This window comes from Melozone crissalis, unplaced genomic scaffold (assembly GCF_028551555.1).
Source record: "Melozone crissalis strain CALT ecotype California unplaced genomic scaffold, PUWL_Pcris_2 ptg000002l_1, whole genome shotgun sequence".
Lineage (NCBI taxonomy): Eukaryota > Metazoa > Chordata > Aves > Passeriformes > Passerellidae > Melozone > Melozone crissalis.
The window spans coordinates 12,377,554-12,395,395 of NW_026535780.1; the positions used below are offsets into that span (position 1 = coordinate 12,377,554).

A 17,842-nucleotide genomic window follows, 5' to 3' on the forward strand; every position below is an offset into this window, starting at 1 on the left:
AAAACCCAAATAACAAATTGAGAAAGAAACATACAGCCTGACAATGGGATACCATCTCCACAGTAAACAAAAAACATATTCATAATAAATGTATCACCATTTTCAAAGTGCAGGTTTTGTTTTGCATAGCATAGATTTATTTTATAAACACTTTCCTAAACAAGATGTATTACCTTGTATGTAAAGGTGACAGAATGTTCAGGAAAAACTTCTTAAACTAATACTCTGGCTATGAATAATCTCACTGTCATTCCAAGGCAGAGGAAGGAGGGAAAAAGTAAGGCTGTAAATGTTTCATGAACTCTTTTTAGCCAAAATCAGAATATGCACATATAAAATAAAAAAGCCTACTATTTCACAGTAGCTAGATACATTTTGTGGGCTGCACACATGCCTGCCTTTTGCTAAAAAAATCAATAACTCAATTACAATAGCACAGAAATTATCTGTCAGGATAGGATTAGAAAATGTTTTAGGAGACTGAAACTTAGCTGAGAAAACTTTTCAGTGGGTATATATAGCATGCACCTTTGAAATCCATGTTTCCTTTAGAAATAAGTATTGAAGAAGCTTAGACAGAGACTTTAAAAATAGTATTCCCATATCTTTCATAGGCAATATACCATACCTTCATTTTTCTGCTATACATATATAAAAAGGGTTTACCTTCCCAGAGAAAAAAGAAATCTGGTCCAAAAGCAGTGTAGATGTCTTCTTGTTATTCTTTCTTGACAGGCTCCTGAACAGAACAGTTTAAGGAACCTCATCTTCATAAATAATTATGCACCTCTATTTTCCAAATCAGATTACCATCATATTTAAAAGAAGTACTGCAAGCATCTAATTTTTGATATTACAGTATCACAAAACATAAAAAACTCACCTTTATAGGTAAAGTGATACACTTGAAAATGTTGTATGACAAAACACTCCACTGACATCTCTATTATAGGCTGACAGAAACAGTTAGTTATATATCCAAAATCATAGCAGGCTTATTCATCCTAAGGTATTATTGGTACACCAAGACTAGAACCAAAAGTACATACTTTTAAAAACCAACAGTAATATATCTTGAGATCTCTGCAGCACACACACTCAAGAGAACTCCTCTGCTAAACCTTGCCACAGATTTTGCTGCTGCACAATAAAAACACAGTTTGTAAACAAATGGTCCTGTGTTGTGAAGCATTCATTCATTAGAAAGGTTTGAGGTTTTTTTTAAACTTACACAGAATAAACATTTCTCTATTCTTTTCCCACAAAGAACATGCACATCAACAGACAAATTTTATGTGCAATAGTATCAAGAACACATGGTGACTGCGAATGTAATTTAAATTTTAAAATTAAAAAATCCAGTTGTGAAGAACCACTGACCATTTCAGCAGTCTAGAATGGAATGAGCCCTTGCCTATCCTCATCTGCGTGTTGCTTGCATGGGTAGATGCTGATCTTTTTCTTTCTGCTATAGACAATTATCAGTAGTAGTTCAGATCCTTAAAAAAAGGATACAGCTCAAACTCCAGATCTGATATAAAAATGGAAGGTAGATCAGAGACCACCACCATCTGCAAAAATTCCAGCGCAGGACCATAGTAATGAAAAACCTGAAAAAAGATCAAATAAAAACCTATATATAGAACACTATATATGATGTTGTATCACCAGAAGTTTCTCAAGTGTTTTGCTGAAGGTATTAGCCTTGCAGATAACATCTGAAAGAGGTATAAAGGAATACAAAAACATTTCACAACATCATATTAAATTATATCAAAAAAGGAAGGTATTTATTTTTTAAAATAAATCTGACTTTATAGAACATCAACAAGGTGCATCAAATGAGTTCTCTTACCCAAAATAAAATATGATCTACCAGGAAGAGACAAATGCAATACAAAATGCACATGTTTTAACAATGAAAATAACAAACTCCAAACCGATACCAATTTTCATAATGCTCATTTTTGTTTTCATCAACACATATGATGATGAAAACAAAAACACTATGATTCTGGAGTTCCCACCAATTACCTACTTCCAGTAGAAAACATGAAACACCAAGAGTGTAAAAAGAAAGAAAGCCAAACTTTTAAAATTAAGTGGGAAGGGTTAGATAAATACAGAATTCATAATTTAACTATTTTGAATATTAAACTGAACAAAGTCTCAATTTCTACTTGAAAAAAATCTGGTGTTGTATTTCTAAGAACAAACAGATGAAGCTTTAAGGATCTGTTTTGAAAACACAGGTGTACAAAAGAAGTATTCCTCAATTTTATCCAATAATTACTTCTCTACATAACTCAGTTCTGACTAAGGTTTCCTCAATTACTAATTTTCTCCAGAAAGTAAAACAGATGAATTCTAAAACTCAAAGAAAGATCAAGAATAATACTTGCTTCTGGCAAAGTATCAGTATTCCTCAATTGGCACTCTTTTTTAGCAGCAAAGCAAGAACTTAAATTTGCAGTCCTGAATGTCTTGGCTGAAGTGCTCTTTATACAAAATTCTGGAAAATCTACTCCCGATCCAAACTGGAAAAAAAAAAAGATGATGATAAATATTTCAAAAAGAGATAAAAATTATTTCTCTTCAGTTAGTTAGATGTGCTGTTTTAAACAATTAATATTATTTTTTATCAGGTCTGTAAAATAAGAAAAAGACTAGACTTAGATAACCAACTATTAAATCCAAAACCATAACACTGAAAATGTAAACAATGTCACAAAGGTTTTTGCAGAAACATTAGGCATGTGCTTGCAACAATGACTTACAGTTACATGACAGTGACTTGTGAGAGATACAAAACAATCTAATTTTGAACAGTAACTTTAAAAAAAATTTTTCACACAGAAGCATCTGAATTTCTGAAGTTCAGACCTTGATGCATTGATCTCATTTATCATTTCATCCTGCCATCCACCCAGACACACTGCACATTACTTTTGAATTACACAGTTGAAACCAAATTTGGCTTAAAGTATAAAATGCACTGCATAATAAATGCTTTAAATGAAGTATACAGATGCTTTAAAAAATAACCACCACAATAATAAAATAAAAGTTATTTTACCTTTCTTTCCCATATCTGAATCCTTCCTCTCCAGAGTTCATTTAAATCAATACTATTCATTATATCACCTGAAGATACCAAGTCTGCTGACAGATAGTCTGCAATCTTCTGCCAGCTACTGTAAAAATATCAAAGCATTAATCTTACTGAATTTACCATTACAATAAACATGCAGTACAGTTTGGGTGAATTCACCTATGACCTCTTAGCACAAAATCTTGTGTATGTCAAGACAGACAATAAAGTTTAATAAAAGTAAAAAATATTACAGAATTGCTCATTCAGGTCTTGTAAAGGAAGTTGTTCATATATTCCATGAAAGGGACAGGAAAGAACTTTGACATCAAATAAGGCTGGCAGTGGCAAGCTGCAAGCACAGCATAGTAATGTTGGGTGCTAGAAGCTGCAGCAAAGCCTGGCAGCCATCAGTGGGGCCATCACTGTCTGTCCAGATGGCCTCTAGTTAACCTCTAAATGGAGAAATGACTGCAGCACAAGCATTATCCAAATTCAACAGGAGAGAACAGCCAGTAGCTGTGGGTTCTGCTGGCAGTCTGTCTCCCAAGGGAAATCAGCACCATCAACAGAACAGGAAGAATAAGTGAAATAACTAATCAGAGATCTTCTACACTCAAATAATCTCACTTTATATAAAAGGCAGCAGAAAAATTTATTCAGTCAAAAGCTGGTTCCACAGGATATCAATGAGCACTGAGATCAAGCACTCATGGAAGTCACTGAGTAACTTCCTTGTCCTCCACACACCTCAGGAGATACTGTATAGTAGGTATATTGCTTATTCTATCCAAGGACTGAACATTCACCTTTTTAAACAGTTTTATTCATTTAGGATTAAGTTTAACCATGTATTCCATGAAGCAAATTTCAATCTTTTGGGCATGGAGGGGAAGAAAAGTGGAGACCTTGCCAAGTTGTTCAGTATCTGCACAATCATCCACTTAACAGGATAAAAACCCCAAATCACTGTGGTTTATATGGTGAGATATATCATGGCCTTTACATGTCAATTAGAGGACAGTAAGTAAATTACTGGAATCAATTTCAACTTGAATTAACAGTCTCAGTAACTCTTCATGCTAACAAAAATTGAAAAACATACAGAAGTAAAATAGAGTGTTTATATTCCTTTTTCAAAAGGGACAAATGAAGCACTCTACTTTTCCTCCCTGAAATGTAATACCAATGGTAATATAAAATTTAAAGTAAAATGAGCAGTAGTATGGATTCATTTTAAAAAACCTCGAAAACTACAATCAATATACAAGTTATCCCATAGCATAATACAACATGGAAACATTGTAGGCACACTGAACCCATGGAAAGGGAAGAGAAAATATTTTGCTTTTTGGTCCCACAGAAAACAAGAAGTGCAGAGGACTGGCTTTTTTGTCTACTTCTGTGGTTTGCATTTACAATGAATCAGAATGAGTAATTCCTCCCTTCATACAACAGACAACTAATTTATGTATTTTCAAAGTACACATGTAAAGTACCCAACAAGATGTTTTTATTTCAACCCACTGATCTATGGTAACACAAAGCAGAAGTGACCTTGTTTCAGCCCTGAATAAATGCCATACCCTTTAGCATCACTTGCAGCAATAGTGATCTGTGCAGAGTGCCACTCTCTCAGGTGTTTCAGGGCACCAACAGCAGGTAAGCAGTCCTTTAACTTGGGTCCATCACATTCAACAGCCTGCAGGATTACATCAACCATTGCTCTGCCTATAAAATAGTTGTGTATGACTTAAAGTGTCATGATTCAGTAAATTTTTCAGTCATTTAAAGATAGAATAGTATTGGTCATCATTGATTGCACTAAAACCAGCAAAAAGATCAAGTAACTACAGGATTTAAAACAATTTCCACACATTTTAGCTCATCACTTGCTGCTCCTCTTAGATGAACACAGAGTATTTCACCATTCCCTCAGTGACAATGAAAAGTTCTCTCCCTTTCTCCTCTCTCACTCAGCACTGATAGATGAGATTTGTCACCTGTACAACTAAGCTATGTCCTTTTCCTGCTTTTAACACTCTAAGCTGCTATTTTTCATTCTTCTTGAATTCCTTTGTTATCCCAAATCAACTTCTACATCATTATATAACCCTAACATGCAAGGTGATATGTATGTCCAGTTTACAAAATCCCAATCCATCAGTTGTGATGTATTTTCCTCCTCATCTTCTTGGCTCACAAGCTGTTAAATCAGATGTAAGCCTGATATCAACATCTTCCTTTCTTTAATAAGAAATTTCCTGTGTTGAGTTTTGTATTGCTTACTGTCTATGATTAGGTTGGTGTCATTTCAGATGGATAAATTTATTATATAGTTATTTTAAACTCTACTGAACTATAGCCTGCCAAAACTAGCCCTCAAGCTGATCTGCAATGCCAACCATGCTCAAGTTCCTAAACTACCTTCAAGAGTTACATTAAGTTAATTCAGCTACCCAACTAAGGTTCTCTGAACTTTTCCATTCACTATCCTTTTACCAAACAAGATAAACTCTAATGAAATTGGTTTTTAAAGACAGATTACCTGGGGCAGGCAATTTATCAGCTAATTGATGTAGACTTTCAGCAGCTTCATCATAGATACTAAAAATGAAGAACAACATGTTTGGAACCAAAATATAAACAAAGTCATTTAGAAACAAAACATTAAAACCAATGAATGGTACCTGATGTATCTTACATCTTTAAAACTCTGCACAAACATACCTAGCCTATGAGAAATCATCTCCTCTTTTACTAAGACAGAAGTAGGACTAATGACATCAAAATAATCTGAAGTAAAACTGGAATTATGTTCAAAAGGAATTAGCAAGAAATTTAACATTGGCTGTTAGGAAACTATTCAGTTATCTTATAAAAATTATCTGTAACAAATTAAAGCTATGCTAAACAAAATAAAAGTATTTTCAGTTCTAGCAGGGAATTGTTCATTGTTAACTCTTGGTTTAGTACTAACTCTCACTTGTTAAACTTTCTTGATCCCCTTGGGTCATTGCTGATAGATGTCAGATCACTGTTCTTTAAATAAAAACAACAACATACATACTCAGCCAGAGACAGTGATTCCTGACTGTTACTGTCATCCTCCTCAAAACTTTGTGTGGTTCCTAGGTTCTCATCAATGCTTGCTTGGTAAGAGTCTTCATTTTTCTGTGTGTCAACATTTATTTCCTCCCAGTCAGAACTGCAGAACTAATCAAACAAAAAGGCTTTAATAAGCAACAAGAGTTTTGAACATCACAGTTTTAGCTTGTTCTACAGTCAGGCAGATGGTTGAGGAACTTACACTCTGAAAAAGTTTGTCTTACCTGATAATAACCACAGATGACATGACTTGCAAAATACCATTTCTTTGCACCTGGAATACCAGCCACTGAGCAAGCTGCAAAGAGATAAAACAATTATTTAAATCAATCAATTCACTAGAATCTATTCTTCCTATTATAATGAACATCTCTGCTAAAAGACTTGGTAAGTCATTTAATTTGCAACAATTACTTGAGTTCTATTTTTCTTTGGCACTGTAATTAAGCTCTAAACAAATGAAAGTGTAGGTAAGTGTCTTGGCAAGTGTCTATTACTGACCTTTTGACTGCTAGTAAGTAAGAAAACATTTGACCTCTTCTCTGTTCTGGGTAATATTGCTTTCTCTTTGCACCATCTGTATCAGACCTGAACTAAGTAATACCTTTCATAAATATGATTTAGAGTTCACAAAATGAGATGCTCTATCAATATTTCTATGCAGTAAAAAGCACAGAACTTGAAAACAGCTTAACATTCCCATCTCCATGAATTTTAAGAGCTTACAGTGGTTTTCCCACATAAATCCCAATTATATGACATCTGTGACAAGATGAGCTTATAACAGTAGATATCCAAACCAAGTAAAGAACTAAGAAAGCATTTTTTGATTAAAAAACCCCAAAACAACAAAACACAAACATGCAGCCCCTAAAAGTACCAAAGAAGACCTTAAGACATCTATTCTAAGGTTAAAAAAATTATTTAATATTCATGCATTAACGTTCTGAATTGTTACCCAACAGACAAGTATTGTTTCTACTGAAAAAATCAGAAGACATTATAGGAGTAACTAAAGTATCACACTTCCCACTGACTTGGGAACCGAGCCCTTTCCTACTCTTCCTTGCTCAACTGGACTGAAATTTGTCAACTCTTCAAAACCTTTCATTTCTCACAACCAATCAATGTAATCATCTCCTAACACCTTAGCTGCCAAAATGATGTCAGGTTCTCCACAGAAACAAGAGCAGCAGGAACAGGCCCACACCACAGCAATTGGGATTACATAAATTTCTGACTTGTCTCCCCCAACAGAACACTCATAGGCCAATTCCTCAATAGCATTTGCCCCTCCTCACTGTGCATTGCCATACTTACCTGGGAATGTGCTCATATCTGCATTTATACATGCATTACAACTTTCTTTCAGGAACTGATACATGTCTGCAGCAATCCCAGCTGGAAAAAGAAAAAAAAAATCTTAAAACGACTTAATTTTGGAAGTTAAACCTTACTTTCTTGCAAATATAGTATAAGTTCAGCATGACATTATAAAGAGAATTTAGGGAAGAAGGGGGAAAGGGGTTGGTTGGGGTTTTTAACAGAACTGTCACCTGCAGATATACAATTTAAAAAAACAAATTTTCCTAAATTCTCCTTAAAATCATATTCAGGAACGCATTACGGAGTTATAAAGCAGGAACTCCCCTGAAGTTTCTGCAGGATAAAGGCACCAAAGACTTTCAGCCTGAAAGCGAAGGGGTGTTTAGGGAGGCAGGAACAGGAGAGCCCCGCAGACACCGGAGCACCGCCCGCCCCGGCCCAGCGCCCGCGGCCCCAGCGCCGTCCCCGGCGGTGACTGCGGCGGTACCTGCGGCGGTGGCTGCGGCGGTGGCTGCCGCGGGCCCGCCCTGGGCCCTGCGCTCGGCCCAGCTCAGCAGCAGCACGTAGCGTTCCATGGCCGGCCGGGCCGCGGCGGGCGCCGCTCCGAAGGTCCCGCGCTGCCGCCCGGCACCGCCCTCCGCAGGGCAGCGCTTCCGCTTCCCGCGGCCGCGGCCGGGCCTCCCTGCGCGCCCCGCGCGGCATGGCGAGCTACAGCCGGGCGGCCCAGGTGAGCGCGGCCTCCCCGCGGGCCTGCGGCGCCTTCGCGGCCGCCGGGACGGGGCCTGGGGCCGTGAGGGAGCGGGCGGGCACCGAGGATCCCCCTCGAGCGCCCCGGGGCTGCCCCCGGTGTCACCTGAGGGTGCCGCTGGCAGGAACCGCCGTGTGCGGCACGGCTGGGGACGGGGACCCGCGGCTCAGGCTGTGCGCGGTCTGAAAGCTGCGTGTGGGGGAGCTGTGCCCTTCACCTTGGGCATTCAGTGTCCTGCAGCGATGTTACGGGTCATGTAGCCATGATGGAAGCTTGCAGCAGGAGATCTGCGTTTTTGAAAGAAAGCCCTCAGTGCCGGTAACCTGTCAGTGGTGTTACCCATGCACATCGCCCTGCGGTGGGTGCATCGCTGTGCTCCGTCCCTTTAAAGGTTATTTGAAGGGGGTGGTGCTGCATGTCAGTATTCCTTCTAGTGTTATTTGAATGTAAAAGAAGTGTTGGTTTAATTGAGGAAGAGAGATTACGCTAATGTGAGTTTTCCCTATGATAAGTACTGATCCTCTTTCTTTTCAGCAATGGGCTACTTTTGGTAGAGCCTGGTACCTCCTCGATGCGAAGATGCAGCCCCCAGGAAAACTAGCAGCTGCCACTGTCATCAGACTCGAAGGCAGACATAAACCTATTTATCATGCACTAAGTGAGTATTGCAATGGATGAAAGCACATTTGCTTTTCTTCAACATGCATGTTTCTTCTAATTCCAGTTTTAAAATCAAACTTTATATAAAAGATTACATTCCTCAATTGTTTATAAATTTAAAATTAATTGGTTTTCTTTCTTATAGTTTTCCATTGTATCCCTTCACAACCTAATGTTGTTTCTTTACCAATACCTATGAAGGATGCTATGAATTTGTAATTCATTTTGAGTAGCTGAATTACAGTGGGATCTTCTTTCATTTTTTAAAAACCTCACAACATGTTTTGTTGATCTTAAATGTAAAGATTTAGTTCACAGTGCACATAAAGAAATATCTGAGTACTTCTTTCAGTAGGTGCTCAGGACCACAGTCTTGGACTGCTTCATTCTGAATAAGGTGCCAAGCAGTCCTGTTTTCATGAGGCAGTGGGTACAGACTGAAACACAGGACACTCTGAACATCAGATATTTTTTACTGTGAGAGTAATGGGATGTCATTGCCCAAGAGGTGGTGAAGTCTCCATCTGTGGAGATTTTCAGGAGCTGGTCCTGCTTTTAGCACTGGGTGTCGATGACATGACTTTTCACCTTCCTGCCTCATACATTCTGTGATGAGGAGGCTGGGACCTGTCTTTAAATGGGCAACAGTCATTGTTGAATGTTATCTTGTTTAAACAAAACCATCATTTTGTTTTTCTTCAAATTAGAGATTCAGCTATAAAAATGCATCTGCAGTGCTGTTCATTATCTGTAATGCTGTAGTGCCTGTCTCACGAGGATAAGCATTTTATAAATAATAAAGAGTTGATCTTTCACACCACTGGTACCATGTTTCCTGTAGTACCCATGCAAATTTTTCCAGAGATGCTGCTGTAACATAAAGGAAGCCTTGAAGTTGGCTCATACATGTTGAAGGGTATGTGGTAAAGTTATAATCAATCTATTTCACAGTAGGAGGTAGGATTTGTAGTGTTGTCAAGACCTTTAAATGTCACAGTTCTGCTGTTGCAAATTTTGTTGTATCCACAAGATGTCACTGGAGACTTAAGGCTGTCTTGAGAAATAAAGCAGATGTTGAGAGGAAAATGTTTTGGTTATCCTGTGCAGAAGAACTTTGATACTTTTATGTCTGTGAAGTTATAAAGTATTTCAAGGATAACTTCATTTTGTTTAAAATGTTGTGTAAATCAGTGCTAGTTGCTTTACACATGTTGACACCAATTGCTTGGTTACTGCTACTGAGACATTTAGGAGAGCAAAGCATGCAGGAACTTGGTCTTTATGTACTTGATGTTGCTTTTGCTTCTGTTTTTGAACTAACAAATATTTAGTATCTGTGAGATAACAGCTCCCTGGACAGAGTAACATCAGGAAGATTTTGTTATTGTTTAGTTTTTAATTTGGTATTTGTTAATTCAGTGGTTTTGCAAGTGGAAAACTGTTGGCAGAAATTTCCTTAAGATGAGCTTATTTGTGTCATCTTCCCATCTAAAAGACCAAAAGGTCACAAAGTCCAGTGGCAGGTTCCTGATATTTATGAAGTCATACAGTGTTTGTAGAACTGAACTGTCAGCAGTGAAGGCCTGCAGCAGCAAGGCTGTGTAAATTACATTTGCACTTCAGCTGTAATTGAAAGTGGAGCATTAAAAGAATACAAGATTAAAAATTAATAGAACCCTTAAGGTGTGAAACTTGCTTTGATTTATTATGTGCTCCTATGAGAATGAATGGTCAATTTAAGCCTTGCTTTGTTACCTACTCAAAAATGTTTTAATCAAGTGAGCCTCTTCAAATACTTGTGTTCTAATGTGGTGATGCAAATGAGGCTGAACTTTGGAGAAATCATTTTCACTTTAGTTGAATGGCTGATTGCAGCTTATACAGCTGACCAGGATCATTACTTCTAAAATTAAAAACTATATATTTTTTCCTATTTATGTGTTATTTTTGAGATAATAGAGGTTCTGTTAGCACTTTATTACTACAGAAGCCTTATTAAATCAACTGTTTCTGGCAGGGTGTTGGTAATACATTATAAACCTTACACTTAAAGAACTTTTGATGTTAAAGTTGCGGATATAACTCTAAATGTGTGTATGCTGTAACATTTACTTCTGTTGGATAGATGAAATTGTGGAGTTTTCCCAACAGAGCTGTTGGGGTGGTGTTTTTAGGGCTTTTTCCCTCTGCCACTTCCTCAATGAAATATTTTTGTTTTATGTATTTTGCCTGAGAATGTAACTACTTAATAGAAGTATTTTACTTACCCAAAGTGTTCAGACATTCAACAAACACAGACACTGTTTTTATGAGAAAGTAAAGAAATACTTAGGATCATCTAGAACTAACCTTTGTTTGTTTTTTGTTTGTTTTTTTGTTTTGTTTGTCCAGTTTTTTGTTTGTTTTTTATTTTTTAATACAGGTGCATATGCAGCATAATGTGTTAAATAGAATAGAAATTTGCCTGTAAGCCAGATTTCCAAATCTTAGCTGAATATTTGCAATGGTTTAGGCATCTGGCCTAATGGTATTTTACCTGCTTACCTGCCTTCTAACTTGGTAGCACTAAAAATAGTAATTAAGGTTGGTATTAAATGCTGACTTGGATGCTGTGACTCAAAAAGCTGAGATCTTTAAATTTCAGTTTTATGGAAGGTGTATTTATATGCTGCTATGTATGTACTGCACACATAATAGTTGTTACTTTGACTGATTCCCTCTGTGGTTTTCTTTAATATCTTCCACTTACTTCCACCTTGCAGATGACTGTGGAGATCATGTTGTCATAATAAATACAAGACATATTGCCTTCTCTGGTAACAAATGGGAACAGAAAGTATATTCTTCACATACTGGGTAAGCTTTATAGTAAATAGAACTTATGGCAGTGAGCTTGTGGTAAATTTTATGTCATATTTTCTTAATAATTGAAGTCTTTTTTAGCATATTGCTTTAATAGGGAATTCCTGCTTTAACTTTTGGGGGGTGGGGTTTGTTTGTTTGCATGTATTATGATGTTTAAAATGGTGTAAACCTTTTTCCTCCTTTCTTTTTCTTGCTTTTTGTGTTTTTTTTATACCCATTGTATGTTGCTAGGGAAATAATTGGCTCAAAAGTAGTCAGAGCAATTGAATAAGTTAACAGATTTGGTGAGTGAAGTTGTGTCTTGTGTTAACCTCTGGACCCAATGATCTGGGCTATTCTGCTATTCTGCTTACTGTATAATAGAAGATATTTCCATTGGCACATATAAGACATATATATATATATATATATATATATATATATATATGTATATATGTATATATAGTCACCAACTTTAATTATTTTATCCTACCAGGACCTATCTACCTAAGAGCAAATATTGAATCAGAGGATGAAAAAAAAGTTGGGAAAACAATTTAAAAACGAAATGCTCTCAGTGATGTACAGTACATTGTTATGCACAGTAGTGTAAAATACATTATTCTGGCAGACATAACTTGTTTATAGTGGGGAGTGCAATAATCAACTACAGACAAGGTGTCCATGATCAGTTCAGTGCTCCTATTTTATGCAGTGATACTAATTCATAATAATCTCTTGAGTGTCACAATGTATCCAATTGAGAGATGAATAAATTACACTGAGTAAGTTAATTTTGTAGTGCTAATGGTGCAATCCTGAAATTGCTGAATTGCTGAGAAATTCTTGTTCAAAGGTGTTGGAAATTATTGTGTGCTTTTTTTGGCTCCATCTCCCCTATGATATAAAATTTTCTCTAAAAACTGAACATACACGTTAAATCACTTGCTTAAGTACCTAAGTTGGTTTTGAATAAATAAAAGAACTGTACACTTAAAACTAATAATTAAGTCCACGCAGCTCAGTGGACATGTCTTCATGATGCTGGGACTATTTTCATTTCACTTAGGCTGATTCCTAATAATGTAATTCAATCAAAATGGAACACAGCATTACCTGCCTTCCATGTAATTCTTACTCCATGCTATCATTCATTTTAAGCTTATGCAGAGATCTGAATTAGTGCAGCTTAAACATATCATATAGGCTTTAGAAAAATGGATCCATTGCAGTAAAATTAAAATCTTATTACTGTAGATATGCCAAGTTTTGCTATGATTTATTTAGAGTAGCAAGAAAATAATAAACACAGTTCAAAATGGATGTCTCTTATGTCAGCCACAAACTGGTTGTGAGTCTTGATCATCTGGAAATACTTCAGAGTTCTGCATATCTTATTTCTCTTGTATTCTATAGCTGTTATGGTGTATTTAATAAGCAGTTTTAAAAGCATATCCATCTGCTTGTGAAGCACAAGGTTTATCATGTTCAAGTGAATAAACAAGAAAGCACAAATGGTGTGGAATTAAATAGTTTACAAGATAAATAAAATACAGGTTTTGGGCCCATGAGAACAACTTCCTTTTTGAGGGCCTGTAATACCATGACACCTTTGTTCAAGATGCAGTGATACTTTTGTTAACATCATGCTTGAGCATGTAGAATTAACCTTGTATGTTTGTTTCATTTTTCTAGTTATCCTGGTGGTTTCAAGCAAGTGACAGCAACTCAGCTCCATTTGAAGGATCCAACTGCTGTAAGTGTTTTTCCCTTCTTCAATTTTTATTTGTGAAACTAGTTAGTTTCCAGTTATTTAGTTCCTCTTAACAAATGGGATCAATTACCTGCATATCTAAAGTTAAATTACAACTACTGGTGGTTCATTCTACTGGTAGTTCATAGAAGCTTGGCTTGTGACACCATTTTTGCAAACAATGTTTTCAGGGTTAGAGTGTAAGTTGTGTATTTTTGTCATTCTTCCATGCTTTCCAAAGGAGCAAATCAAACTTGTTTACTTCACTAATTTTTCACTTATTTACTTCCTTTTAGTTTCAGGGGTCTGACCTTTCTCATAAGTGAACTGCCTCCAGTTTGACTGAGCTAAGCTGTACTTGAGCTTAATGACCCTACTGCTTTTTTAAGAGTCAGCAAGAATAATGCTAACCTTAAAAAAGTTAGAAAGTGCATCTGCCTCTTTTTCCCAGTGAAACTCAGTGGTAGGTTTTAAGTGATGACATTTTTTTAATTCTTTTCTGAAATACTGTGTGTTCATGGTCTGTGAAAGAAATGGAAAAGTTGACTATGTTGAACATAAGCCTATTTACTGTCTGTGTTAGATTACTGTATATTCTAAAATGCAGTGTTCATGGGTTTGTACTGAGTAAAAAAATAGGGAGCCAGATATGAACATTTTGACTTACGCAGTTATGAAGTAACTTCTACTAGAGGTTTGAATGGACAGCATTGGAGGACTGAATTATTTAAGTAGTAATGTTTCAGGGCATAATACAAGACCCACAGGGATCAATAGGCATTTATGTTTTGTTTTGACTTTGAAATATTTTCATTTGGGTTACTTCATAGAAAAAATATTCAAGTTTTTTTCCTTTACCTAGAGAAATTTTGTCTGCTGTAAAATTCATGGGTTTTATCAATTATTTGGAAATCCTGGTTTGTCCCAAGTCTTCCTTATACAAGTGCAAGTACTCAATGAAAAAGTAGTCCACCATATGAATTTGCCTGGTTTCTGTTTTTACTGTCACAACTTCTTTAAATAAAATGAAACTAAATCCTACATTTCCATATAATGTTCTGTCTAGAATTTTTCAAAACAAATGCTTTTGCAAACAACCTCTAAGATAGTTGTAATTCCTTTGGGAATTACTGATAGTTCCATGTCTAAAATGGATTCCTCAATCTATTTCATTTGAGCTTCAGGCAGATGCTGAGCACTGGGAGGCAGTGTAACACAACTTGATAGGGCATGAGGCTTGGATGTTCTCTAAATTACCTTCTGGCATTTGTTCTGAAATACCTCTTTTATTGCCAGACTCATAGATGAATTTCTCTGCAAACAGAAGAGGATTCAAATGCTTTGCCAAAAAACAAAGCGTGTTGCACAAAGGCTCAGCAAATGGTGATGTGGCTCAAGTCTTGGTCTAATTTAGCAGCAGACACTATTTTTTTAGCACAATGGTGGAAAATCTTCAGCAATTAACTCTGTCATTCTATTGAAGATGAAGCATTCAGTTGCCTCTCTCATAAAAATATCTCAGACGTGTTTTTGTCATAATTAGTAGTAGTGGGTGGTAATTTGGCAGGATATGTTCTGTATGTGTAGCTGTAATGGGTTTTTGTGGCTGGAATCGTTGTTTATTAGTTGAATTGTGTTGGTGTGAAATGCATTGGGATATGACAAAAATGGAAATTATGATGATGCTTTGTTAGCGGGTTTTATTTTTATAACTAGCTTTTAAAACCTGAAAAAGTAGTACTGTAAAGGGAACATCAGCCTAAGTAACATATGCATCTTCAAATCATAATGTAAATGACACATAATTATTATGGAGACTTGTTAAATCACTTTATTTCACTTCCTTTCTGTTTTAATTGTATTAAATTTACTTCTGTGAAGCCAGTGGAATTAGGAAGATTGTAGGAAGCAGGCTGTATCTTCCTGTGGCATCTGAATCTTCATTTTTGAAGTGTTACTTTCATCCTGGAGGCTACTGCTCTTACTCTGCCCTTGGACTTTCTGCCTCCTGCTAATTCATCCTGGTAGTGTTCATTAGGATGAGTCGTCATTACTTTTGGAAATAGTGCTGTTACAGAAATTAAGGCAGTAAATTAATGGAAGAGACTACTTCCAAGGAAAAGATGTTGTAAACTTCCATGGTGCTACATAGAAATTTTGCCATGGATTTGACTATTTTCAGTTTATATAAGACTTGTTGAGTGTGTGTGTATGTTGTAGGACTGCAGGAATGCTTAGCACTGTCTTTATTTACATATATCTCAATTCTAACATGCAAATCCCCAAGATAAATATTTTTCTGTTAGTTTTGTTTCTAGTATACAGAGTGTTTTAGGAAAACCTGCTTCACAGCTAATGGCTGGTTATAAAGATTGTAATGAGTAATTTGATGCAAAATGCTGTAGTTTATGCTTACATGGGAGGCTGAAAGCTGTAAGTATAGTTGTCAGAATTCAGATAAGGTTACTGTGGTATCATCCCTGAACATTTCTAGCTCCTTCCTAAGGTGCCACCAAATGATATTCTCACTTCATGGGGGCTGACCTCATTGTATCTATCTTACTAATTTTGGAGCTTTATGTTCCTTGCAGGTGGTAGTTAGTGCTTCAGAGGGTTTGTGCTGAATTTGAATTTACATGTGCCTTTTTTACAGAGGGCCATAGGATGATTCAGACTGAAGAGAACCTGAGGAAATCTCCAGTCCAACTTCCTACTCGAAGCAGTGTTAACTTCTAGGTCAGATAAAGCTGCTGGGGATTTATCCAGACAGGTCTTGGAAGCTTCCTATGGCAACTGTTTGTATCCAGGACTTCTTTTCTTTGTTGAAAGGAATAAAAAACCTCACCTGTCCAATCACATGTGTCTGATCTCTGAGGTATGATTCTGTACCTGAGATTAGAAAAAGACTACTTTTTTTTTCCATTGCTAAGTATCTTTCATGTTAATATGGGGCAGTGAATGCAGAAAGAAATCTCTGTAGTTGGTGTTTCGTGTAGAGCTTAACTTAACATTCCTTGTTCATTTTGCCAAGGTTTTCAGCACTTCAGAAAAATTTGTGCTTATGCAAGGGTGAAAATTAGTATGTTAACAAAAAGATAGCAAAAGTACATAGTCCAGCACATTTTTACCTTAAAAAGTACAAAAATACATAGTCTAGCACATTTTTACCTTAAATACTTGTGAGTTCATTTGGGAGACATGAGGAGGGGAGTGTCTCTGAATCTGTCTAAAATTTCTAGTGTTTTCAGTTGTCTGCTCTTCTTCAAAATAGCAGAGAATAGAACTCATCTAATGAACTTGGCTGGGCTGCTTTAAGAAGTGCTTATTGAAGAAAAATAACCAGCTTGTTCATATTTCTCTGACTTAGATTGAATGTAAATTCTTGGACCACCCATAAGCAAAACTATTAAATATGTTCTTTAGTGGTGGTTTTCATGCACCATGAAACTTTGTTGCTGTAGTTCAAAACAGCCACTCTGTTCCTCAGGTTAATATAATGTTGGTATTCTGTATGGCAGCAATAACCTCTTAGGATATAAGTAGGCAGGCAGCATTAGTTTCCGTTGGAGGTTGCAAAAAAAAAAACTGATTGAAGGATTTGGGGTGTTTTCTTTGCCAGGACAATCTTTTGAAAATAAAGGAAACGGGTAAGCCTTGGGATTTGAGGTGTAGTTGTTTGGAATGCATAGAGCTCTGGGATTTTCTTGTCTTTTAAAAAACATCTTGAAGAAGTTTTATTTAGCTGCAAAACTGCTGATTGATATGAGATCAGCACTTTCAAAATTAGACTTCTAGGTACTTGATACAGAAAGACTACAAGATGTAGTTTTAAATCTCGGATTTGAGAGGGAGCAAAGATTACTTGAAAAAAATCCTGGAAAAATCTTAAGACTTTTCATTTAAATGCCTGCAAAATAATGCTGTTAGATCTAATCTGCAGAAGTAGATAGTAATCATGTGAGGACAGAGTTTTCAATCAGTTTTTCTCTGACTTGTGATTTGAAAGGTAGGCAAAACTCAGCTTAAGTTTTTTTTTTTTTTGGCTGCATCAGAAACTTGACCCCTTGAAACTTGAAAAGAAAAAGAAGAAATTGCATTTGGTTAAGACCAAATGCTCAGTGAGAGGATTGACCTTTGCAGTATTCAGAGGCTGTATTGCCTGTGACAGAGAAATAATGGGCAATAATTTTTCAGAGTGAATGTTACCTGCTAGGGAAGATTATTAAGTGAAGCAGGGTGGCTCAGTGGAAATGTGCTGGGAGGGAGCCTCCAGGGGTGTCCAGGTTTTGGTTTGTTCAGCTGCTGGCACTGA

The 17,842-nt window shown here is 36.5% G+C and overlaps 2 protein-coding genes across 2 annotated transcripts in view; one reads left to right on the top strand and one right to left on the bottom strand.

The window, feature by feature from the left end:
* Window positions 1-7,594, bottom strand: part of MTBP (MDM2 binding protein) — a 28,062-nt gene extending 20,468 nt beyond the window's left edge. Inside the window, exons 1-9 of the mRNA XM_054286372.1 lie at window positions 7,520-7,594; window positions 6,424-6,497; window positions 6,162-6,307; window positions 5,640-5,698; window positions 4,678-4,822; window positions 3,077-3,194; window positions 2,403-2,537; window positions 1,516-1,610; window positions 667-739 (exon numbers count right to left, since the gene is read on the bottom strand). Of these exons, the coding sequence (XP_054142347.1) occupies window positions 667-739; window positions 1,516-1,610; window positions 2,403-2,537; window positions 3,077-3,194; window positions 4,678-4,822; window positions 5,640-5,698; window positions 6,162-6,307; window positions 6,424-6,497; window positions 7,520-7,583 (909 nt within the window). The 5' untranslated portion in view covers window positions 7,584-7,594. The remainder of the gene's footprint in view (window positions 1-666; window positions 740-1,515; window positions 1,611-2,402; window positions 2,538-3,076; window positions 3,195-4,677; window positions 4,823-5,639; window positions 5,699-6,161; window positions 6,308-6,423; window positions 6,498-7,519) is intronic.
* A 579-nt stretch (window positions 7,595-8,173) lies between these two features.
* MRPL13 (mitochondrial ribosomal protein L13) overlaps window positions 8,174-17,842 on the top strand; it is a 29,271-nt gene continuing 19,602 nt past the window's right edge. Inside the window, exons 1-4 of the mRNA XM_054295711.1 lie at window positions 8,174-8,252; window positions 8,808-8,931; window positions 11,696-11,789; window positions 13,473-13,533. Coding sequence (XP_054151686.1) covers window positions 8,226-8,252; window positions 8,808-8,931; window positions 11,696-11,789; window positions 13,473-13,533 — 306 coding nt within the window. The 5' untranslated portion in view covers window positions 8,174-8,225. The remainder of the gene's footprint in view (window positions 8,253-8,807; window positions 8,932-11,695; window positions 11,790-13,472; window positions 13,534-17,842) is intronic.